Raw genomic sequence first — 24,945 nt, 5'->3', positions numbered from 1 at the left:
ATTTATGCATGAATGACAAAGTGTGACAGTGTCCCAGGGCCGTAGGCAGGGATTGGGTACGGGGCTTTCAGCACAACCAGCAACCTCTGATAATGTCCATGAAAAATACACAAATGTCAGGACCTTGACAGTTCGCACACAGAATCACAGTGCTCACAACATAGTGATGGGCCGTGTGTGGTGAATAGCTGCAAGAATAATCAGCACAGAGACTATGATGTTCCCAGATGCAGTGGGAATTGCAGAGGCTAACCTGTGTACACATGTTGTAATGACACCTGCTGAAACATGACACCTGACACATTATCTCACTCAGCACACCAAGGTTGCCCTGTTGACTGTCTCATTACACGTCTTTAGTGACAGGGTGGGACCATCCACGTGTTGGTTCACATGTCCACATCCACTTTACTCACATTGATCAACCAAGGATACTCAGTAGATACAGGAATAGCTGCCACTGACTCATGATGAGTCCTGGACTGAACTGTGACAAATTACACCCCAAACAATATACAGGATCATCATTGGACCACACACATGAACAAGACACCTATGTGCAATTGATCACTAGAAATATGTGGACACGTGCTGTCTTGTATGCTGGTCCACCACAGCCACTTGATAGTTGGGGCTCACTTGGCCTCAACTGTGGTGTCATCATACATTTGAGATTCACCCTTGTCTGTCTGTGCAAACAACATGGTACCCACTTCCTCAATGCATGTGTATGACTCACTGTGGGATTCACCAACTAGTGCCTAGGAAGGTCTTACCAATACTCTAGGACATAGGATGTAGAAAATGTGGACCATTGACATGAACAGGCGTCTGCCATCCATCTGGTGCATGCTATGTCACATGTGGTGTCTACGTGACCCTAAATCTTGGAAGTCTACTTTACGGGGTGTTGTTACATGTATGTCTAACACATGCCCTCTCTCATTTCCACAATGACTTGCATCTAAGGATTGGACACATGGACGTCACATTCATACAAGCATATGTACAAATATGCTTCATGTGATACACACACACTTGGTCAACAAATACATTAGTTGCCAAAGCACACACTTTGAACCAAAGGCATTTAGGTATTGTACATATGTGCGTCACATTGCTATCCTCTCCTTATGGCAAACATGCACAATTTCTGCAACACATATATGTTGGCCACACTTATGACCAACTATTGCGTCAGCCAACCATAAAAATACTGTGAAGGGAGTAGCGGATCATGGTCCGCTGCAGTATGATGTCACACATGTGAACATACACCATCAACACCATAGTGACTTTAATCAGCCTATCTCTGATGTGTCCCAAATGTAACATAACAAAAAAACAAGAAAAATTGCCCAAAACCAGTTAATGCACTGAAATGTTGACGTTCCTAGCGTTATGCGTCATTTTTTGTCTACCAAAACTGTATTTGCGTCATTTTGTTGACGCACAGGAGTGAAATTTAGCCCGCATCCAGATATTTGTACAGGCCATGCTAATTTTCACTTCTGTGCGTCCAAAAAAATGACGCAAATACAGTTTTGGTAGACAAAAAATGACGCATAACGCGAAAAAGGCAGGACTTTTCATACAGGAAGTGATGTAATAGGATATCCTGTTTACAGATCATGTACAGTGGGTGTACTTTCACTTTCACTTTGCAGTTTATGATCCTTCTAGACTGTGTGGCTGTGTAGAGAGTGTTATCCTGAGATTTTGTGCTTTTTTGTCCTGTGTGCTATCTGTAAAGTCCATTTGTGAAATAAATATTGTTGCTGTATACTGTACTACTGTGTTTTGTCTACATTTGTCCATTTATCTTGTGTTTTTGTTGTTTGTGGGAGTCTGTTGTGGGTAGTGGTAGTTTGGGGATAGTTGGGCTCTTTTAGTGGTTAAGTTTACTTTCCATCTGTATTTGTACCCCTACTTTCCCCCTTTTCCCCTTTCTATTTCTTTTACCCCTATTCCCTTTCACTTCTCAAGTATGTCTGGTACGCCACGTCTTGGCAGGATGGGGGAAGAGAAGTTGGGGGGGGGGGGGTTCATCTGGCTTGTGTGTCACTTCTTGCCGCTCATGATCCAGGCAGGGGGCAGGGTGATACAGGGGTATCCAACAGAGGCGCACAGAATCCGGTGGGGAAAGGTGCTGCATCACCTGCAATGTGTGTATGCCAGCCAGAGGAGTGACCACCAGCTGAAGCACCGGTGGGCTGACCTCATCACCAGGGAGCAGGATATCTTGGACCACCTGGGAATCATGATTGGTGGCACTGTTGGTGAGTACGAATCATGTTAATGTGCACGATTAAATGCTCTGTAGTGACATAAGGGGATTAGTACAATGTCTGCCAGCTAACTTGCTGACTGTGTGTAATGCTGGGGAAACATAAAGGGATAATTGATGCACTATGGCAAGGATCACAATTGCTAGCTGTCAGGTAGCACGTGCTCAGCAAACTTACAGGATACTTTTCCATGAAGGAAATTGGTGCGGCCTTTTTGTCAGAAAAGCAAACAAAATAGGAGCCAATCATGTCTGCATAGGGTACTATTGACAGAGAAGTACAGATGTACCAACATTTAGGCCAACTTTGTTGACGCAATTGCTAGACTGACTTTACATGATGCAGAAAATGAGTGCTGCCTTCACGTCAATTGATAATAGCAAAGTGGCTCAGACATATGTCTCATGTAAGTCTGGTGAGTGTGGAAGGAAAGCGTTCACGGAAGTACTATGAATGTGTGGAATTATTGTGTTCCTTGATCTTTTTGGATACATTTCAGATCTGGATTTGAAAACATCGTGAAAAGATGTAAGGTGCCCTCAGCTAACATCTTAGAATGTTTGTTGGAGTTAGTTGTGCCACATTCCAAATATGGATGGCAGACCAAGTGTATGAACATGGCTTCACATCTCCATGGTTGGTGCAAATCACCATAGCTGGGCCACATCAATTGAATCAAATGTAACAACAGGGGGGGCTTACAAAAGTCCCTGCCCCTCCCTCTGTACATTGTACCTATGTGTCATTAATGTGTCATGGCCACAAGGCATGTTTGACTGGTAATGCAGTCCTCAAGTAACCAGGCTTTGGATGTCTCTCTTGGATGCACATGATGAGACGATTACACTCCATATTTTTTTCTGGTCACCAATTACGGGGCATGTTTGCAACCACATGATAGTTAGGGCCAATGTATGTGTGCAGATATGTGTGTAACTGTCACAGGAGACCCATGCTATGTACAAGTTGGCCGTGATATATCAGATGCAGTATCATCATGTCTGAATGGCTGCCATTTCCTTATTCAGCCTACACATTGTATATATTTATGAAATTGTTGCGCTGTGCACAGATTTTGAGCACATTTCTTCCTTCCATACCTTACAGGTGGACCAGCACCCTACACTGTGGGAGAGGTGGCGACATTTGAGGACCCCGACCACTCCAGTAAGTGTTGATATGTCTGTTATGTGTTGTGTTTGCTGGTTATGGACTCGTGTGAGTTGAACGCATAGGAAGGTGTGATGCGTTGGGCAAGCTTTTCTCTTGTTCCATGAGTGGGAATTCAGTTTCTCACATGTTTTGAGTTGGCCAATGCGTATCCAATGGTATTATGTAGGGATTGTAGGCCATTCCTGTAGGCCCCACTGTGAGTACAGGGGTTAGTCATGTGGATGACAGTTGTATCACCAAGAGTCGCACTGGAAGTCAGCTCCGATTTAGTCAGCCTGTCAGACCCACATTCTCCAAGATTGGTACAGCAAATTGCTTTCCAATAGACATCTGCTTCCCTATTTACCTAGTAGGTAGAACCTCCTAGCAGCATGTACTTCCACATGTAGTGCTACAAGTATGTGGAACTTGAGTGCAATGGCCTAGGTGTGCATGCAATTCATGATCATGGGTGTTCTAGCAACTATGTGTCTGATGTAAGTCAGGCCTCACTGGAAGTATATGTTGTGTACCAAGGTCTGCATTTCCTGACATGTGTGGCCCTATGATTGCTCTAGGGTTTGCTGACTCCTAATTGTTGATAGACCTTACCTGTGGTGTGTCTGTAGAGAAAAACATATGTGGAGTTTTCTATACACTCCTCGGTGTACATGTTGTTGGCAAATAATAGTTGTTTATCCACCCCCCCACCCTCAAACACGGGCATGGGTTTGTGAATGGGGTACCTAGTACTGATGCTACTAGTATGTTACACATACATGTGAATAAGTGACGGTTTGGTTGCAAACTAGTATACACACTCAGGCTTGGCACTTGGTACTATACTGGCAAGTGCAGTTACAACTTGCAGACCATGTGGCTTTAGTTTTGCTTTCCGTACACTGACATTTGTAGCCCAGGTCTTGGCGGAGGATATGCAGCATGATTCTTAGCTGATAACTGGCAGAACTCAGATTGAAAGTCAAAGCCAGTTGTTACCCATCTTGTAGGTTATGGATGTGCTCTGTGTGATGTGACCTTTGTAGTCTGGCCTGCCATGTACTTCCTCAGGGACATTCAATGATCTGTATTGTGATATGAGCTGTTACAAGTACAGTAGATGTATTTTCTGATTAACTTCTTGTGCCATTTCACACAATGCAGTTACTAATGTAGAATATCTGCATTTGTCTTCACAGCTGCTAATATGACTCCAGACCAGGTCAGTGAATTCCAGCGCCGGGCCATGAGATACCAGCACATCCTGCTGGTGGAGTCGGGGTTCCGGAGGATGGCCTGGCGATATCGCCATGAACGGGCCTCCGGGGCATGGAGAGCCTTCTCACAGGGTGGGCCTACTTTGCCCACCACAGCCACCACCAGCACAACCACCAATCCGAGCCAGGTGGCCCCACCCACAGCTGGGACTGTTGGTCCGACATCTGCTGGACTTCCAGGCCCCAGCATTGCCACCGGTGCAGGACAGCCCACTAGGCCTGGCACCACACCCACACAGACCTCCTCCACCGGTACCCAGACTGCCATAGCTCCATCTGTTGACACTGCAGCCTTCTACCAAATGGAATGTAAGATAGACAGAGTGCTGCGCAAGTTGAGCCACCTGAGCCGGGATGTGCGCCACATTAACCGGCGTGTGAAGTCTATTAAGAGGACCCTCCGGAGGGCCAACCTCTAGACATTTTTAGATGGACATGATTCCCTCCCCTCCCTCCTCTTTCCTTGTTCTTATAGTTAGTGGGCTTAGGGGTCTTAGTGTTAGGTTAGTATAGGCTGTTAGTTTAGTTAGTGTTAGTGGGTGGGGGGGTCCACAATCTTTATATATTTACTTCTTAAGTGTGTGGGTGGGGGGTTATGTTGGGGTTCTTGTGTGTTTAAAAAAAAAAAAATACAAAATATATATATTTGTATAGGATAGTATAGTATGTGTTTAGGTTAGTATGTGTTGTCCTCCATGTGTCCTGTCTCATAAGGGGGGTGGTGGGTAGATGTTTAGAACGTTTCTTTACATGTGATAAGTAAGTGTAGCTTAGGTTAGTTAGCGACAGTTGTGGGTAATGAGTAGTCAGGGTAGATTAGGGTAGGTAAGATTTGTTCCCTCAGTTTCCTCTTCTGTGATTAGCATTTAATAAATATTTGGTTAACCTTTAATAGTATGTGTTGAATGGTACTTGATCGTGGGTTTGGATTCAGTGTACATCAATTTTGTACTATAGCATCTGTGTCCTATGCTACAAACAAATCCCAACTGAGCTGTACGATTGGCAGCTAGCCCAGAGCTACCTTGCAAAGTGTCGACCCTTCGTTGCAACCACCAATCACAGTTAATATGGATGACAATCTGTTTCTGTTGATAAGTGTGTTTTGAAAGTCACAAACAGTGCTTCCAGACTTGGTATTGGGGAAACAGTTTTAGGTCTGACTGCAGTGTGATGATCATGGACACCCTTATAAGATGAGTTCTCATTGGCAATCTTGTATTCTTGTCTTCATGACTCTCATACATCATTTGTGACACAGTTCAGCACGATTACCTATTTGTATGTAAACTCAGACACCTTCATTTATGCAGTTTTTGTAGTGTTTGCTTAGATTAGTGTGCCATGTTATTTGTGTTATTTTGCATGTTGACAAAATTTTGTGGCCACTATTTGATGACTTAGTTATCCCCTGAGGAAGCATTCTTATGTCCAACACAGCATGATGGTGTATGGTTTCTCACTTCATCAGATTTGTCCCTCAGGATAGGCAGAGTATGATGCAGTCATGGGCACTGTGCAGATTTCTCTGACTACTTATTATCAGGACAGTTGTATTGACAAACTACGTAATTTGACAGTAGACACATTTCAGTTATCTACTGCACAGTTGATATGTCACATTACCCAGAGAAAGATTTGTTGTATAAGTGTTATTTATTGAAAAGTGCTGTAGTGCTATCTGTACATTGTCCATGATTGTGAGTCCATTATAGTGATATCTTACATTGTGATCCAACACAAGGGTTTACCAAAATGCTTTTGACATACTGGGGTTGATGTTTCAGACAGTGCAGAGGGACATAATTTGCCAATGAGTTGGAGAGAGACAATCACTGGGCTGGGTGACAAGATATACAGTGGTTTGCAGAACAGTGCTTGAGTAAAGTTGTTGCAAGACTGGCAAGTTACAAACCGCAGGATCTTGGTAAATGTGGGCCATGTGGCAGGGACTAGTGCTTCCGGGTCATTTTCCTTGTGAATGTGATCTGTTCCATGTCTTCTTCTTCTGATGTGTATGTTGCCTCCTCTGTTCTTGTTGTTGTTGGTTGTGAAGGGGCAACACACACCTCAGTGTTAGAAGATGTGGAGTCAGACATCCCGGTCGCTGCTCCCTGTGAAGGTCTTAAGGGCAGAACTGCAGCAAGGAGGATCTGCTGGTTCTTGAGAATAGCAGCCACATCACGATGGTAGGCAGCCAGGTCGGCCCTGAGGGGGTCATGATTGCATTCGTGCATGCAGTGGAAGGTTTGGGGTTCGAGGTGTTGTGGCAACTCCCTTACTGCAGTGGTGAATTCCTTGACAGTTTCTTGTAGTCCTTGCAGGATGGATGTTAGGGCTTGCATAGCTGCTGCCTGATCTGCAGATGACATCATGCACGAACGCACCCCCTCAAGGCTGGCTGCCATAGTTTGCATCCCCACCCGCACCTCCTTGGCCAGCTCCCGCTGTACTCCAACTACAGTTCTCTCAAAGCTGGTGCCAGTGTCGTCAGAGTCCTCAGCTGTATTGGAGCTGGCAGGTCTTACAATTGGGGTGGTGGGTGGATCCTCTGCGATGGCTGCTTGTTCTGTGCTCCTCCTTGTGACTGAAGGTGGGGTCTGGAGGGTTTCAAGGACCTTTTGGATAGTCTCCTGGGGAATGTTTATCGGCCCGTCATCCAAGTCATCAGGGAAATCTCGGACAGGCATATACGCAGGAGATCCATCTTCCTCTGCAATGAAACAGGGTACAATTAGTGTGTCTGTGTTGTGGCAATTTTGATGTGACGTGCCTGCCTTTTGATGAATTCACTTTGTGATCTTGTTTTGTGTTAATTTCTCCAGTCCTTCAGATGGGCATTCTTCCAGGCCTATGGCCCACCTGCATGTCACATGTATGTTATTGAGTTATCAGACTTGTCAGCCTCATCGCCTCTAGGTGTGGGTTTATGCCAAATAGAGAATTGCCACCTTCTTTTCCTACTCAAGCCTCCGTCTACATCCATTCTTATGGTGAGACCTTTCACTGGCTGTGGGTGTACTGATGGCCCTGGCGGCACACTTAACAATCTGGACCTACCCCAATCTCTGATCTTTCACATCCACTTAAATGTATTTGACATGTGGCATATCCTATGCATGGCAATGTTATGATCTGATATGGATGTTGACATTGGTAATGTGTCCTGCTGATGTTGGGGAATGTGTGTTACATTGGATTGCCCTGATAATCGTATCAGTGTCCTATTTCCTCCTCGGACTGTGCAGGTGTATTTCAGTGGCCAGTTACATGTGTTCCCCCTTCAATGCTGTTGTCTGAGCAGTATGACATTTGGGATGTTGCATTGTTACCCAGGCACAGGATGGACCCTGACATATGCAGCAAGGGTGTGTCCTTAGTGCTGTGTAGCTCCTATTGTTGTTTACATTGGCTGATGTTTGCGACAACTATGGGCATTGACATTCGACAGTACTGGGGCCTTTGTCTTGTTTCTGGGGATTGTTGAAGTTGTCATCCTCACCCCCTAATTTAGGTGTGTATGATCCATGGGGAGGTTACTGCCATTGGCTACTTGAGCTGCACACAGAGCAGAGGTGGTAGTGGCAACTGTTGTCGCAGTTACATTCCAGTTGTCGGTATGGCTAGAGGTTGTTAAGAGGGCCCTAGTTAATGTAGGGGTATGGTGGCTGACGTGTGCCGGGATGTCAGTTTGACGTTGTGGCCTTCCCTCCTGGCGTGGCTTTCCCTTTGCTCCATCGTTGGCATGACAGCATGCCCCCATGGGACTGTTGTTGGTGTTGTGTAATGGTGTGCCCCAGGTCTTCTCAGAACGGGCCATGCCCCCCTGCCGTGCCCCTTTACCCATGCCACTCCATGTATAAGATGACTTCCATGCATTTTGTGGTCGGTATCCTCCCCCCTGCTCACAGTGACATTATTGCATTATAATTCCCCATGCGACTTACCCTGCATGTGCGTTGTCTCCTAGTAGTCTGTGCCGTCCTGTCCTTAAATCCCTGTGACGATCTCCTCAGGGATCACGGCTGCGACCATCTCCTCCATGTGGTCCAGGGCCTCCTGGTGTGCTGGACTCCCACCTCCAATCTGCAGTGATGCCTTCCTGTTCCTGGCCATCTTTTCCTTGGTCCTGCGCTTGCAGTCATGCCAGCGTTTCTTGCACTCGATGACTGTTCTGCGTACTTCAGCCACACTGTTAATCTTGTCGACAATTTGTTGCCATATAGCCTCTCTCCTACTGATTGGCAACTTTGAGGTGACAAACAGTTGGTGCTGGTGTTCCGTCACCTCTTTAACCAGAATTTCCTGCTCCTCTGCACTAAAGCGACACTTTCTTTTCTTCTTAAAAGTGTCCTGGTTCTTGTGTGGGTCCTCCTGGCTGGTTCCTGGTCTGCTGTCATCTTCCTGGGGTCTGTAGTGGCATCTGGGATCCATTTTGGCTCTCCTCTGGTGAAATGGCAGTGTTTGTGGGTTTTTTTTGACGCTATTGCGTCAAAAAACGGCGCATATCCGGTTTGCGGGGTCGTAAATCGAACCACAGTCATTTCCGCCACGTTAACGTCGTTTTGCTTTACGACTTGACGCTGCGGTGTGCGTCAAAAATAATGACTCCCATTACGCCGTGCGTCAAAGTATAAATATGACGCCCGCACAGCGCACCAAAATGGCGTTAGTCTGCAGTAATATTTTTGACGCAAAACTGCGCCGGCGCAGTTTTGTGTCAAAAAGTATAAATATGGCCCTAGGAGTTTCGAATCTTACCAATGCCAGATCCCGCCACTCACACAATAACCTGCTCAGCCAATTCATGGCTCATCGGGGACAACATGCAGCTCTGTCCCCGGCCCATCCACAACCGCAAAACCACTTCTATGTGTCCTACCATTGTCGGCGGCAGGATTAGACATTTCCTTCAGTGGTGGATGGATGCATGGTTCTCCAACATGTCAAACATGACTACGCCCTCTCATTTCTTTCTACTCAGTTCCACTTTGCACCCCCATCAATGCAGCTGGCAGAGGAACACTTGTCCATTTTGTAGCAGGAAGTGCAGGAAGGTTTGGCCAAGAGAGCCCAGGAGAGGGCTCTCGCCTTGAAAGTAGGACCTGTATATTACTCCTGCAGCTCCCTGGTACCAAAGAAGGATGGAGGCCATTGTCTTTCCCCCCCTTTCAACACCTTCCTACGGAAGGACAAATTCCAGGTGCTATTGCTGAGCCAGGTCTTGTTTGCTCTGGATACCAGAGACTGGGTAATAGCGTTGGACTCGCAGAACGCATGTTTCCATATTACTGTAATGTAGTCTCACAGATAATACCTGCAGTTCATAGTGGGCCAGGAGCATTTTCAGGATTGCAGTGCTCCTCTTTGGCCTTATCATTGCCCCCTGGGTGTTAACAAAAGTAATGGTGGTGGTCACAGTGGTCAGATGTACCAGTCTTCCCGTACCTCGACGAATGTTCAAGGTTGGCTCACCATAGACAGTCGTCACCTCCAGTCAAGGGCATACCTCCTGAAATGGTTGTGGTTCACTATCAACATGCTGAAGTCCCACCTGACTGTTTGCAGATGCTCCCGTTCACTAGACATATGCCAGGAGGCTTTGCGACTCTAGCAGTGGCTGACTCATTGGGGCATTTCTCTGGTCATAAACCACTTGGTGGGATCTTCAAACTCTAGGGCAGACTAGCTCAGTTGCCAACTCCTAGCGGATCACAAATGGCAGTTACACCTGTAGGTGGGACTGAGTATTTTCCAGAAATGGGACGAATCCTGGCTCAGTCTTTTCACCACTACCAAGAACATGCAATGCCAGCATTTTTCTGAGCTAGAGTTCCCAAGAAGACTCTTGCAGAAACTCATTCCACCTAGAGTGGAGCTCAGGACTGCTGTGTGCTTTCCCACCTCTACCCCTCCTGGTTTGCTTTTGGAAGGAGATCAAGACCAGCAGGGCTCAAGTAATCAAGGTGGCACCAGAATAAGCTAGGAGTGTGCAGTATCCAGAACATCACTCTTCCAATAAAGCTGCCACTTCAGAAGAATCTACTGTTGCAGCAACAGGGTTGCGTCTTGCAACCACGTCTCTGCACTCTGCATCGTCATTCGTGAAGTTTGAACAACAGCAGCTATTCTCCTTCAATCCTCCTCCTGAAGTTGTTGATGCGATTCTGGCAGCTAAGCGCCCAGTTTCAAAAATCAAGTGGATGCTGGGAAAGGTTTGTGGTATGGTACAGCAACCAACAGATTAATTTCTCTACAAGCTAAGCTGTCTGAAGTGTTGATTGTTTTCTCACTGGCCCAGTAAGAATTTGCATTGAGGTTTCCAGATTAGCCTTAATTGTTTAAATCACTGTTGCAGTGTCATTTTCAATCGGTTTACAGAATTTGTTGTAGCCAAAGCCCTTTCTGATGCCACAGTGGGACTTGAATTTGGTTCTCACTACTGTAATGTGTATTGAATTTGAGCCAATGCACAGCTGTCTGGTGTGTCTGTTGACCCTGAAAATTTTATTTTTGTTTACGTCAGCCAGTTGTGTGAGTTAGCTGCACACCCTTTCAGTCCAACCACCTTACACAACATTCCTTACAGACAGGCGTTGAGAATTTGAGCTGTGTTTCTCCAGAAGGTAGTAACAGATAGAGAGACTCCATTGTTTGGATCCTCGGAGAGCCCACGTTTCTATATTATTCGTGCCGCAGACCATTGGGTAGACAATCAACACTTTGTGGGCTTCTAGGGAGCAAAAAAGGCAAGGCAGCGCAGAAAAGAAGCGTCTCTAAGTGAGTCCTCTGCATAAAAAATCTACCACATGCTAGCTAAGAAGCTGCCACCTGAAACATTAAGGGATCATTTACTTGAGGCAAGGCTGCTACAATTATGTTAACCTGCAGAGTGCCTATTGTGGATATTTGCCAGGCTGCTAAGTAGGCATCAGTGCCCATGTTCACAAAGCACTGTTGATTTAACAGCCAGGTCCATCGGGATGTGATTTTTTCCCATTCTGTCCTGCAGGGCATTTTAGTCTGAGCCATTCCACAGACCCACCACCTTTGCTTACAAGATTATCATATCCATCAGTTCTGGCAAGGAGGTGGGGGTTCAGCTTGATCCTTCAAGAATTAATTAGGTTAATTGGTCAGGTATTGCATGGACAGCTGAGTCTTTAGTAGGAGTGAAAACAAAAGAAGGGATGGGGCCACTTTGTTGTCTGCAGGCAGGAAGTTCCAGAAGGTGGAGGATGTCCAGAGAAGGAATACTGTAGAGCATGAGAGGTTCTGAATAAAGGTGTTTCCATGAGATGTTTTTCTCAAATTTCTCGAACCACCTGATGTCTTAGGAAGATTGGTCCAGCATGGATTGCTTTGAAGTCTAAACATTCCAGCTTGAATTTGATTCTGGCCAGTGCAGATCCACGAGTATTGGGGAATGTGATTGAAGTATCCATCAGAAGAACAAGCCCCTACCCTGATTAACGCTCTTGGTGGATACTCTAATTGCAGATTCCTCGCTGACTTTCCCACCTTCCCATTCTGTGAAATTGACTCTTTTTCCGTATAAAAAGGATTCCAACTTAGAGATCTGCATACTGGTCAAGCCAGTTTTCCGATGGGTTTTGAATCTGAGGGTGCGGCCAAGCCCTGGAAAGCAATTGACACCAGTACACCCGGGTGGTATGTGCTTGTCAGTTCTGGAGTGGAACGAAATTAGTGCAGAGCCGCACAACTCCACTTACAGGCATGCAGGAGTACTGGTTTTGAATGTCTGGATCCATTCTGCTGTCTAGGGGGTCATTCAACAATTAGGAAATCTGTGTTTTAGATAAGAGTATCCACCCAGAATGAGGGTTGACAAAGGTAAGTAACGTGTTCCTTAGCCAATTTTTAGAGAGATTATGCTAAAACATTCGCTGATTTCCATTGTTTTTTCAGTGTTTTCTTAGAACTCTACAACAGCATTGTAATATGTCATTACTGCCACTTCAGACCTCTACCTTTTACAAAACATTTCCCATTAACCCTTGAAAAAGATGTTATGCTTGAGAAGGTCTGTTATTACTAATAATGCTCCTTCCCGTGTGCAACTGATTAGTTAATTAAAATAGTAAAGCTGCTGCTTTTCTGCATGGCTTTGTATCCATTGCTGAGCTTTTAGTTGCATGCTGAAGAATTTTGGAGCGTATGAATTAAAAGTTTTGAATATGCTTTTTTCCTCTAGGGCTGTGGTAGGAAAATGTACAGCTTCTTACGAGGGACAAAGCAGTTACAAGTGCTACGAGTGCTGGGAATCTCGATTGGAGTGACGCAGATTTTAGCAATGACACTTACACTTACACTGTTATGGGCTCTATATTATGACAGGAAAGATCCAGTGGCAGAGAAATTGAAATCCTTGGATAGTGACTCTGCACAGCAGCTGTCATGCTGCGGAAATCCAGCCTGATGAGCATATTCAAGCCCCATGCCACGACTACTTATTAATGGAACAATTGTAGGTTTGGGTTATGCATTAGTTTCCTTTTATGTTTCCAAAATGTTGCATGCCACTAACAATTGGATATCCTAAACAGCAGAAACAGGTCACTTATTTTAAGAATTACTTTATGTTCAGGGCATTACATTCTACTTTACAATGCAACCTTAATGTCTTTTTATAATGCAAAAGGATGTTTCCTGAAAATGTATATTTTAATATATATAACTTCATTCAGATTGTAGCACAAGTAGAGAATGTACATAAATTAAATGAAAACACAGTTAAATATTTTTCGCAGAAACCAGAAGTTTAGGGTAAAGTGGGGGTTTGGCACAAGACCAGATACACATTTAGGACAGTGTCATTATATTGTTTAACACTCAGGCCAAATAAACACCCACAATGTTGCTGGGAATTTAAAGATGGGGATTCTGTGTCGGGACTTGAGGGGAGGTTTATACCTATTCTTTCTTCACTTATTTTCAACAAGCAGCCATTACACTTTGCAAGTTGTATTATTACTAAACTATGGCCCATATTTATACTTTTTGACGCAAAACTGCGCCAACGCAGTTTTGCGTCAAAAAAATTTGCGCCGGCTAACGCCATTCTGAAGCACCATGCGGGCGCCGTATTTATTGAATGACGTTAGCCGGCGTTAGCCGCCGGCGCTGTCTGGTGTGCGTTAAAAAAAACGACGTACACCAGGCAGCACCGGCGTAGGGGGAAAATGGCGTATGGGCGTCCAGAAATGGTGCAAGTCAGGCTGAGGCAAAAAAATCGCCTCAACCCGATTTGCGCCATTTTTTTACGACGCCCATCCCCCATTGAAATGACTCCTGTCTTAGCAAAGACAGGAGTCATGCCCCCTTGCCCAATTGCCATGCCCAGGGGACTTCTGTCCCCTGGGCATGGTCATTGGGCATAGTGGCATGTAGGGGGGCACAAATCAGGCCCCCCTACATGCCACAAAAAAAAATAAAAAAAAATACCTACCTGGACTTTATGTCCCTGGGGTGGGTCCCTCCAGCCTTGGGTGTCCTCCTGGGGTGGGCAAGGGTGGCAGGGGGTGTCCCTGGGGGCAGGGGAGGGCACCTCTGGGCTCATTCTGAGCCCACATGTCCCTTAACGCCTGCCCTGACCCAGGTGCTAAAATCCGGCGCTAATGCAGGTTTTTTTGACCCGCCCACTCCCGGGCGTCATTTTTGCCCGGGAGTATAAATCCGACGCAATAGCATCGGAGTCATTTTTTAAGACGGGAACGCCTACCTTGCATATCATTAACGCAAGGAAGGTGTCCACGCAAAAAAATGACGCTAACTCCATGAACTTTGGCGCTAGACGCGTCTAACGGCAAAGTATAAATATGGAGTTAGTTTTGCGTCGAATTTGCGTCGAAAAAAACGACGCAAATTCGGCGCAAACGGAGTATAAATATGCCCCTATATTTCCAAGACATATGTATTGTAACAAAAGGGAAGAAACATTAAGGGGAAAGAAGCGCTCCAAACATTCCCCTCAGAGTAGAAAATAAATTATACCATTAAAAAATGGTGCTCCCGGTCCCGGAGGAATCTCCCCTACCTCCAACACTGTGAAACCACAGATATACAAAACATTATAACAGAGACCTAGGCACTCAAATATAATTATAAATCTAAAGAATTCAATATTGCAGAGTATGCACACTTATATATCCATAATTCTAAATCACTTTGTACATGCAGATGAACAAAAATCCAGTGGAATTTTTTTTGCGTGAAAACTTCATCTTTTAATGTGACGCAAGACAGCTTGAAGACTCCATCATTCAGAATAACACAAAACAGCTAACACGTGTTTCGTCATGGGAGTGAATGCTCCCCGTGACTTTTTTTCAAGGCTGAAAGAAATATCAAGCATAAGACATGTACATATTCAAACAAAAATCACAACATACATTGTATATATCTTACAAGACTAACGTAAATTAACATCTCACAAATAACAAATACGAGTAGCAATCGGCTAAATTAACACATTCAAAATCCAAGTCGAGGACCCCATATTAAGTCTATTAACATCTTCATGATATTCACATTAAATTCATGTATTAGCCCCATCCAGTGTGAAAAGTGAGAGTAAAAAACTCAGGCACAAACGCGCGAATAACATTAGATAGTGACACCATTATAAAGTCAAATCAAAAAAAGGGAAAAATGTAATCACAAACCGTGTGGTAACCAAACAGATACCAGACAACCAGAATTAACCAATGAGCCATTACCAAAACAGTGCACACCCAAGACAAACACCTACGGCCATATTTATACTTTTTGACGCAAAACTGCGCCAACGCAGTTCTGCGCCAAAAAAATTAGCGCCGGCTAACGCCATTCTGAAGCGCCATGCGGGCGCCGTATTTATTCAATGACGTTAGCCGCCGGCGCTGTCTGGTGTGCGTTGAAAAAAACGACGTACACCAGGCAGCGCCGGCGTAGGGGGAAAATGGCGTATGGGCGTCCACAAATGGTGCAAGTCAGGCTGAGGCAAAAAAATCGCCACAACCCGATTTGCGCCATTTTTTTACGATGCCCATCCCCCATTGAAATGACTCCTGTCTTAGCAAAGACAGGAGTCATGCCCCCTTGCCCAATGGCCATGCCCAGGGGACTTCTGTCCCCTGGGCATGGTCATTGGGCATAGTGGCATGTAGGGGGGCACAAATCAGGCCCCCCTATGCCACAATTTTTTTTTTTTTTTAAATACTTACCTGGACTTACCTTAACGTCCCTGGGATGGGTCCCTCCAGCCTTGGGTGTCCTCCTGGGGTGGGCAAGGGTGGTAGGGGGTGTCCCTGGGGGCAGGGGAGGGCACCTCTGGGCTCATTCTGAGCCCACAGGTCCCTTAACGCCTGCCCTGACCCAGGCGCTAAAATCCGGCGCTAATGCGGGTTTTTTAGACCCGCCCACTCCCGGGCATCATTTTTGCCCGGGAGTATAAATACGACGCATATGCATCGGAGTCATTTTTTAAGACGGGAACGCCTACCTTGCATATCATTAACGCAAGGAAGGTGTTCACGCAAAAAAATGACGCTAACTCCATGAACTTTGGCGCTAGACGCGTCTAACGCCAAAGTATAAATATGGAGTTAGTTTTGCGTCGAATTTGCGTCGAAAAAAACGACGCAAATTCGGCGCAAACGGAGTATAAATATGCCCCCTAATGTGTATCCAAAATCGCGAGAAGTATACACAGTGACCCAAATCAGATTAGATCATACCTCAATAAGGTGAAGTCCGAAAACCAACAATATTTCAAAGTACGTAACCAATTCATAAAAGCCACTCTGTAAATGAACAATATGACACTTATAAAAGAGACCCCAAGTGGAAAAGCCTAGAAGCCCATAAGCTCCACCAAGATCCAAACCAAAAGCACCTACCCGCTAATGGCCGTCTAAATGTGACTGCATATGGAGTTAGGAGGTATCATCGACACCTAAAACAATATTTTTAACATTGTTAAGCTAGTAGTTGTAAAGACCGAGTTAAGTCATCTGTGCTGTAAATTCAGCAGTAGTAATATGCCAAAAGTCTCTTACCTGAATCCAGAATTGCAATAACTGCACACAGAACGGAGCTAGAGTTACCAGCTCCGAAGTCCGAGGACCAAATGAGCGTTCCAATCAGCGGCCATTCCTTAAAATGCCCCGTGTCCGGCGCGCGTTACAGGTTAAAGCGCGACCGCAACATTCTCAACGCCTATAAGCTTAGGATCGGCAAAACACGGGCGCCATCTTGGTTGGGTGAACGCTATCGTCAAGCACTCCCCCCGTAACCTGTGCTTATATAAATTAAAGGCCACTTCGCTCCACTGGTGCATAGTGTGTCGAGACAGTATACCAAAAAATAAAAAATAAAATGCAAAGTAAATAAGAAAATAAATAAAAACACACCAGAGGGAAAAATTTAGTCGAACAAAAAGAAAGAAGAGGGTCACTTCCATCACTAAGTAGAGAATACAGAAAAATTACCAATAAACGGCTACATACAGTATTCGTACATATCAAACAATACATATACCCGCCATTAATAATATGACCTATCCCTAAGTCCCTTTTATCATTCTGATTATTTACTGGTATTTACTTGATAGGTGACTGTTATTGGGATTACTTGGCATAGTTTTGACTATGCGTGGTCACACATTATAACAGTTGTTATCTTGTACAATAATTGCTTTTCTTACAGTGTGGCCATGAGAACGTTCTTGCTCCTCCGTGGCCGCTTCTGTCAGTTCAGGCTCTAACACGTTGTGCAGTCAGCCGGCCACTAGAGGGCCGACACTTTCACTGTATCACGCTCCGCATGCTCTACCCCTCGGCAGCTGGCATGTCAATTTCACTATCTCTGTCAAAACAAATAAGACACGTCTGCCCACATCTTCTGATCAGGGGCTTTTCTGCCTTAAGGCATTGGGTATTTATTAAATTTTTTGGTGCATAAATACATATTATTGAGAAAGAGGCCCCTGTCTGGAGTCTGAACAACCTATGGGGTAAGGTGAAACTTGCTCAAGGCAGTATGTCTGAAGACAGCCAGGGCGGCATTGCAATCCTGCTATACCCAAGGGAGTGTAGTGCCCCTTCCAGGCATGCTTTGACAATCTCTGGGCCTGCCTAGTATACCTATTGCCCTCTTCATTTTCAGGACTGATATAGTCCTCCATAACTCACTGTGAGGACTATGTGGAAGAGGAGAATGTTACCTACCTTCCTATAGATGAACACTTCTGCCATATAATGGATGCCTCCTTAAAGCAGTGACCCAGGTTGTGGCTCCCTTGGAGAAAAAGATTCTCCAGATGGAATCGCAGTGCCATAAAAACCTCTTACCAAGGGAAGCTTCATCTAGGCCTCTGGCCCTCTCACCTCCAGGGCAGGCCTTGGCTAGAGTATCAGATATGAAGCGCAGATGATCTAGGTGTCGATCTGGATGTATTTGCGGGCCTTAAGACGGCGTTCATGGATTCCTAAGCTCCTTCCATAGACCCTATCCTTAGCACTTTTAGGGATCCCTCCTTTCCCCCCCTTCCCTGATCCTTTGACTAGGGATGACTCCCCTAATATATCTGATGGTTACGATGAACCACCTCGCCCCTGGCACCCTTCTGAAAGCCCCTCCCTACAAGGGGATGACTCAAAGACAGACAACTGTCACAGCACCTGGGAACCAACATGTTGGACCCAGATGACCTTTTACATCCGCACACCGTGGAGTGGACCCCAGCACTAAAAGTGGCTTCTTATGTGGCAGGGCGTTTACAGAAGTCGCTAGACAAGGAGGTATGTAATCATCTGCGAGCGAGTGTTCTCACACCTCCCTGGAGGGTAAGGTGGCCCTCACGCCCAAAATTGATGCCAGGATGGCGACCTTTTGTAAGGGATCCTGTAAAAGGTATAAATCACTCCTGGCACACGTCAGGATAAGGTATTGGATGTAGCTGGGCCTCTCTCTAACATCCTAAACATGGCCGAAGATGCCAGAGCATCTGGCACCTTCATCTCCCCAGAAGCTTAATCGGGTAGGGTCCAGCAGGCCATCATCCTCCTGGGAAATGCCTACTGTGTCATTTCTACAGAAAGACACAGATCCCTTCTAATTAAGATGAACCTGAAACTGGGTGAATTGACCACCTCGGAGGCTGGTCCCATTGCACAAGGGGGGAGTCTTTAGGGATCCCCTATTTCGGGAACTGGGCAAGTTTATAAAGAGCTTCAACTTCTTAAACAAGGCTCACACTTCTTTTAAGAGGATTTTCATCCCTTGTGTTTTTGCCGGCACCTATTGTGGAGGGGGGCGCTCAACACGGTGCATTGTCCACCCAGCCAGTGGTCCTGGCAATCAATGAGGACAATGGCAGGATGCATCCCGGTTTGGCACCTTCTACCAAATTAGAGGTTACCCTTGCCAGTGTGGTTCAAAAGGAGTTTCTAGGAGAAGCCGTTACTATAATTCTTCTCCAGGTGAGAGTACAACCCTCTGATGGGATCAAACTTGGGGGCAGTTAGGCAGATTTTTTTCACAGGTGTGCGGCCCTTACATCAGATGCATGGGTCCTTCAAACTGCGAGAGGTTTCCAAATAGAGTTTTATGGTTCCCCATTCCAACCTTCCAGACCGAGACACCTATCATTCTCGGCAGCCCAATCAGTCCTAGTAGACTCTGAGATTTCTCAATTCTTGGAGAAGGGAGCGATTGTTTCAACCCATTTCTGCCACTACTGCTTTCTCAGCAATCTCTTCCTGGTGGAGAAGAGGAACTGTGGTCAACGTCCTGTGATCAGCCTAAAGGAATTCAACTACTGGCTTGTTTATCACCACTTCAAGATGGAGGGCATCCACCTTCTCAGGGAGCTTGCTTTAAGGGAACAATTGGATGGTGTGGCTGGACTTGAAGAACTCCTATCTCGCCATCTCGGTCTTCCCCCTCACAGACTTTTCCTGCAATTTCAATGGCAATCTCAGATCTTCAACTTTACCTCCCTTCCTTTCGGGCTACCATCTGCTCTCTGGTGCTTCACCAATTTCTTGAAACAGGTGATGGAACACTTGAGAGTACTAAGGCCTGTATTTATACTTTTTTTGCGCCGCATTTGCGTCGTTTTTTGACGCAAAAACGGCGCAAACTTGCAAAATACCATTGTATTTTGTAGGTTTGCGCCGTTTTGCTTCAAAAAGCGGAGCAAATGCGGCGCAAAAAAAAGTATAACTACGGGCCTAAGTATCAGACTAATCGTCTACCTGGATGATAATGTCCACAACGGCTATCGGATAATCTAGAGTAGACCATCGAAATTCTGGAGTCTCTCAGGTTTGTGATCAACTGAAAGAAATCCTCCTTAATTCCAATACAAAACTTGCAGTTCGTGAGCCTTCCGTCTCTGAAGCTTACCATAATAAAACACGAACACAGGAGAACCTTGTCCAAGTTGTCCACTTCCCTGTGATAACTCGCTGGTATCGTGAGTCTTTTATCATATTCCGTTCAGGCCATATTTCCAGGCCCCCTGTACTATTGGGCATTGCAGCACCTCTCAAACTTTCATTTCCAGAGAGTTCTCACCTATCCCAGTCCATTCACCTCTCAGAAGAGGCAAAAGAGGAACTATAGTGGTGGATTGCCCATATGGAGGCCTGGAATGGGTGTGCCATTTTTCGGCTCACAGTCAGGCCTAGTGATAGAGTCAAACGCCAGCGGCTCGGGTGGGGCGCTTGCTGTGGTGAGTTCTCCATAGGAGTAAAATGGCTTCCACAGAGCAAGCCCTGCACATAAATTGTCTAAAGTTGATGGTGGGCTCATTTGCAGTGAAATGCTGGTCCAAAGACAAAGATCAAAGCTTTGTTCTTCTAAAAATGGACAATATAGCAGCAGTCCACTACATCAATCACCTGGGGCGGAACAAAATCGAAGACTCTGTCCAATTTGGCTCATAGATTCTGGTCTTACTGTATAGCAAACCAGATCTCAGTGTCAGCGGAACATATTCCGGGTAAATCTAATCTGGTGGCCCGAGTGGTACTCCCGAAACTGGCAGAATGCCAATCTCTGGAAGTTACACCCACAGATGTTTCAGGACATTCAGTCCACATGGGGTCCTTTCACAATGGATCTATTTGCCTCTCAGTTAGATCATTAAGTGGACAGATATTGCAGTTGGAGGCCTGATCCCAATGCAGTGGCGACCAATGCATTCCTCCAGGACTGGAGCAAGATAATGAGGTGCATGTTTCCCCCCTTTGCGATGATTATGAGGTTGTCCACTTAGGTTCGGAGGCAACAGATGGACCTAGTAGTGATCACCCCGATTTGGAGATCTCAAGTATGGCTTCCAGTTCTGATGGAACTTTCGTGGGATTTTCAAGTCCATCTACCCCTGTTCCCTGATCTCCTCCGGGATCCCCAGGGGAATCCTCATCACCTGGTTAAAGCAGGGACTCTTCCTCTCTTGGAATGGAAGATTACCGGAAACAATGAAAAGTCCTGGGCATTTCACGGGAAGCTGCTTCATTGCTTGTCAATGCATGGGCGGATAGCATGAACAAGAGATACCGCTCAACCTGGTCTTGATGGTTGGGTTGGTGTCTTCAACAGCAGCTGGATCCCATGGTTGCGGATCTCGTCACATCCTAAATTTTCTTGCCTATGTGGCATCAAGCAGTGTGGCGTACCGATCAATTAAAACATTTAGGTGGGGTATTTCAGCGGGTCAGTCTTCAGTTGACGTACATACAGTAGGAGAAAATCTTCTAGTTAAGCCTGTTCAAATCGTGACATTCGAATAAGTACATGTCAAGAAACAAAGGCCCGTATTTATACTTTTTTTAGCGCCGCATTTGCGCCGCTTTTTGACGCAAAACGGCGCAAACCTACAAAATACAATGGTATTTTGCGAGTTTGCGCCGTTTTTGCGTCAAAAAACGACGCAAATGCGGCGCAAAAAAAGTATAAATACGGGCCAAAATGTCTCCGAAGTTAGCTACATTATTGCGTCTAGTTTCTTGCTGCAGAGTCTCAGCTGTGAGAGCCTTGGAAATAACAAGTAATCACTCCGGATGGGGTGACACATCATATTTTGAAAAGAACAAAATATAATTTCAGATTGGTATACTATCCTATTTTTCCAGATGTTCCAACATTGTGTGTGGTAAGAGCAATGACAGCTTACAAATCCATGACTGAAGAACTCTGTCCTCAGAGTGAAAAGCAATTACTTAACACCCTCACCAAACCTCATAGAGCTGTCTCCTCCCCTACCATTGCCAAGTGGGTCAGATGGGTCATGCACAAAGCAAGTATTGACCTGTTTCGGCATGCACTCCATGAGAGGAGCTATGGCCTCGAAGGCTATTTCTATGGCAGTCCTCTTAGAGGACATTCTTTATGCTGCTGACTGGTCCTCGAATTCTACCTTTAAGAGTTTTTACTTTAAACTAGTACCCAGCTGGCTATGAATGTGGTGGATCAGCTTTAAACTAGCCTAATACTTGCCTCTGGTCCTGACATAGGATGAAAACTTTCCTACCTATCATAACAAAGTTTAAATTCTATTCAGGACACAGAGGAGGGGATTAGTCCCACCCATCAACTTTGTATCTTCATACTCACCCTACTTATAAAAGATATCTAATGAACTTGGACACGTTTACTATGTTACATGTAGGTAATGCTTTGTTTACCTATTGATGGTTTCTTCTTTCATACAGAGCTCTTGGGATGTATAACTTTGCTCTTTAATTGCCATTTCATTTGTTGTGCAAACCCGGTGAAAACAGACTCTTATGCGCTTGCGTTGCTTTCCTCAGGGATAGATTCTGCTATACAAGATAGAGCCCATGGGAAAGTGGGTGTTGTTGCAGGAAGAAAGAGGATAGAGCACCTGCGGAGAGTCTTTAGAGGCGTTGCTGCATTTGGATATGAACTGTTTTTGTATTTCCCCATGTTGTCTGGGAAATGTAGTTTGGTACTAATGTAATTTGCAACGTTTAATGGCTGCTGACTGAAATAAAGTGAAGAAAGAACAGGCTTAATCCTCACCTTTGTGTTCTTAATAGAATTGAAACTTTCTGTTCCGATAGCTAGGACATTTTTAATTCTCATTTAGGATATATTGTGTCCTTTATGCTGTTGAGATGCCTTAATTTATCTAGGATACCTTTGCCTGTAGACCTGTATATTGTGTGTGTTGGTGCATTTAGCATAATTATAAATGAGATTTTTTTTCTTGAGAATTTTATGCAATCAGTTGCTTTGACAGAGTGATCCTGTTTATGATGAATTCACTTCTCTTATTTTTGCAGTTCTTCAATAAAACACTGTCTACTTCTCTTAGTTATGTTATATAATGCAGAACTAATTCCAAACAATGTTTTTCTTGAAGCAGCAGCATTGCATACAATGATGTGTGAGTTTGAGTTGAGACTACATTACAGAAATCAAAATGTCATGAAAAGATGGGGCAGGGGCTGGTGGCAACATGTAATCGGGACAGCTCTAAAGAGCACACATTACAGTTGTTTTTTTAATGCGTATTTCGCATTTGCAAAATCAAAATATTAAATTTGGGATTAGGCTGGTGACTTCAGGTTTCAAGGTGAACACCTTAACCAGTAGCCTACATGGCTTCCTATACTAATCATTGACAACTAAGAACTAATCATGATACTCCACAAGAGGCATGTTTTACATTTTTAGTTTGCGTGGCTTTCGCAAATAGTGTTTAACATATTGTAACGGTGTGGAATGATACTTGAGAATTTCAGGCATTGGATACATTAGATTTTGCATCTATTGGTGCATGGAATGTGAAACAGTCGTCCTGTATATTGCCTTTCTCAATCAGCTATTTTTCAAATAGTGTTAATTGAATAGTGGTTCAACAGCCAGTTGCTCAGAAGGAAATTTGAATTCTTACAAGAACAGTGATACTATGTTTATTTCTGTATGAACAGCAATTATTGTTATGGTGATACTTATTGTTTGCCTTAAAACTGTAAAAAGTATTTATTTATTATTTTGTTATACAATTTTATTATCATGAATAAACTATGAAAACTCATGCAAGATGTTGAATCGTGTTCAAAAAATATTTGTTTATAGAAAACAGGGTCAGGTTCGTTTGGACCAAGGTGCTTATTAGTTAAGTAGTTGTAAACATTCGGACACTGGTGGGAAAGCATGGTGATCTTGCCTTGGCTGGTAAACTCTTGCCATGGATTTATTGGGGAGATCAAAGTAGTGGTATCCCTGAACAGTATGCATTGGTTAGATTCTTCACTAAAATCAAAGGCACAAAAGAGGAGGATACTGAAAGGTAGGCAAATGGTGGGAAAAATACTTTGGGACGGTGAAGGTCAATAGCATTTGTGTTTCATGATCACCCTGAGATGAATCATTGTGAGGAAGATCAACAATAGCTATGATCTTTGTGAGAAATTAGGAGAGAAGAGCATAACCTATGTCTGAGATGACCACAAACCCGGAAGACTGGGAACGGCAATGATTTGCAGAGGAGAAAAATGGTAAGCAGAATCATGAATGTGCAGGATTCACTACCCAGAAATTATCATCCTTTTTTATATTATTAGGTCTGCACTCCTAAATAGAAAATGTGGACCTCAGTGGGTACACAATACCTAATCGGAGAAGTGCCAATATCAAAGATGCAGTTGATAACATATTTGACTAGCAAGATCAGCTTGCAATTAATAAGGTTTACGTGCCTAAAAATTATATTATTAGGAACCCTGGCTTAGGCGCCGCCACAGGGCGCAAGGGTTGTATAAATCACCAATTATGGAGGTTACAATGAGAGTGTGGGATCGGGTGGCCAGCAGGGCGGGTTTGACGACCTTCCTGTCCCCAATTACTCTAATGGGCGCAAATTCTGATTTTGGCCCTGGCTTACAGCCGGAGGCATTACGTAGGTGGTATGAGAGGGGATGCAAAAGGGTAGGATACCTATTTGATGGGCAGGGGGTAATCCCCTTTGACCAATTGAGGGAGCAATATGGCCTGACTGAGGTCGATAGGATGATGTACTACCAAATAAGACATTGGGCACTGCTTCCGGCCAATAGGATATTAGTCGATAGGCCGTTAACCCCATTTGAAAAATGGATTCTAATGAAAAAGGACGATAAGCGTGTGGTTTCAGAACTCTATGCCCTCCTGCGGGGAGAGATCCGTTCAATCAAAACTAAGGATCAATT

The 24,945-nt window shown here is 44.8% G+C and overlaps 1 protein-coding gene across 3 annotated transcripts in view; it reads left to right on the top strand.

Annotated features, from left to right (window-relative positions):
* Positions 1-14,239, top strand: part of TSPAN12 (tetraspanin 12) — a 300,631-nt gene extending 286,392 nt beyond the window's left edge. For all 3 annotated transcript variants that reach the window (XM_069229859.1, XM_069229858.1, XM_069229860.1), the window contains one exon: positions 12,933-14,239. In XM_069229859.1, the coding sequence (XP_069085960.1) occupies positions 12,933-13,157 (225 nt within the window). In that variant the 3' untranslated portion in view covers positions 13,158-14,239. The remainder of the gene's footprint in view (positions 1-12,932) is intronic.
* The last annotated feature ends 10,706 nt before the right edge of the window (positions 14,240-24,945 follow it).

This window comes from Pleurodeles waltl, chromosome 4_1 (genome assembly GCF_031143425.1).
Source record: "Pleurodeles waltl isolate 20211129_DDA chromosome 4_1, aPleWal1.hap1.20221129, whole genome shotgun sequence".
Classification (NCBI taxonomy): domain Eukaryota; kingdom Metazoa; phylum Chordata; class Amphibia; order Caudata; family Salamandridae; genus Pleurodeles; species Pleurodeles waltl.
Note: the sequence above shows the minus strand (reverse complement) of the source record. Positions and strands in the feature narration are given on the sequence as shown.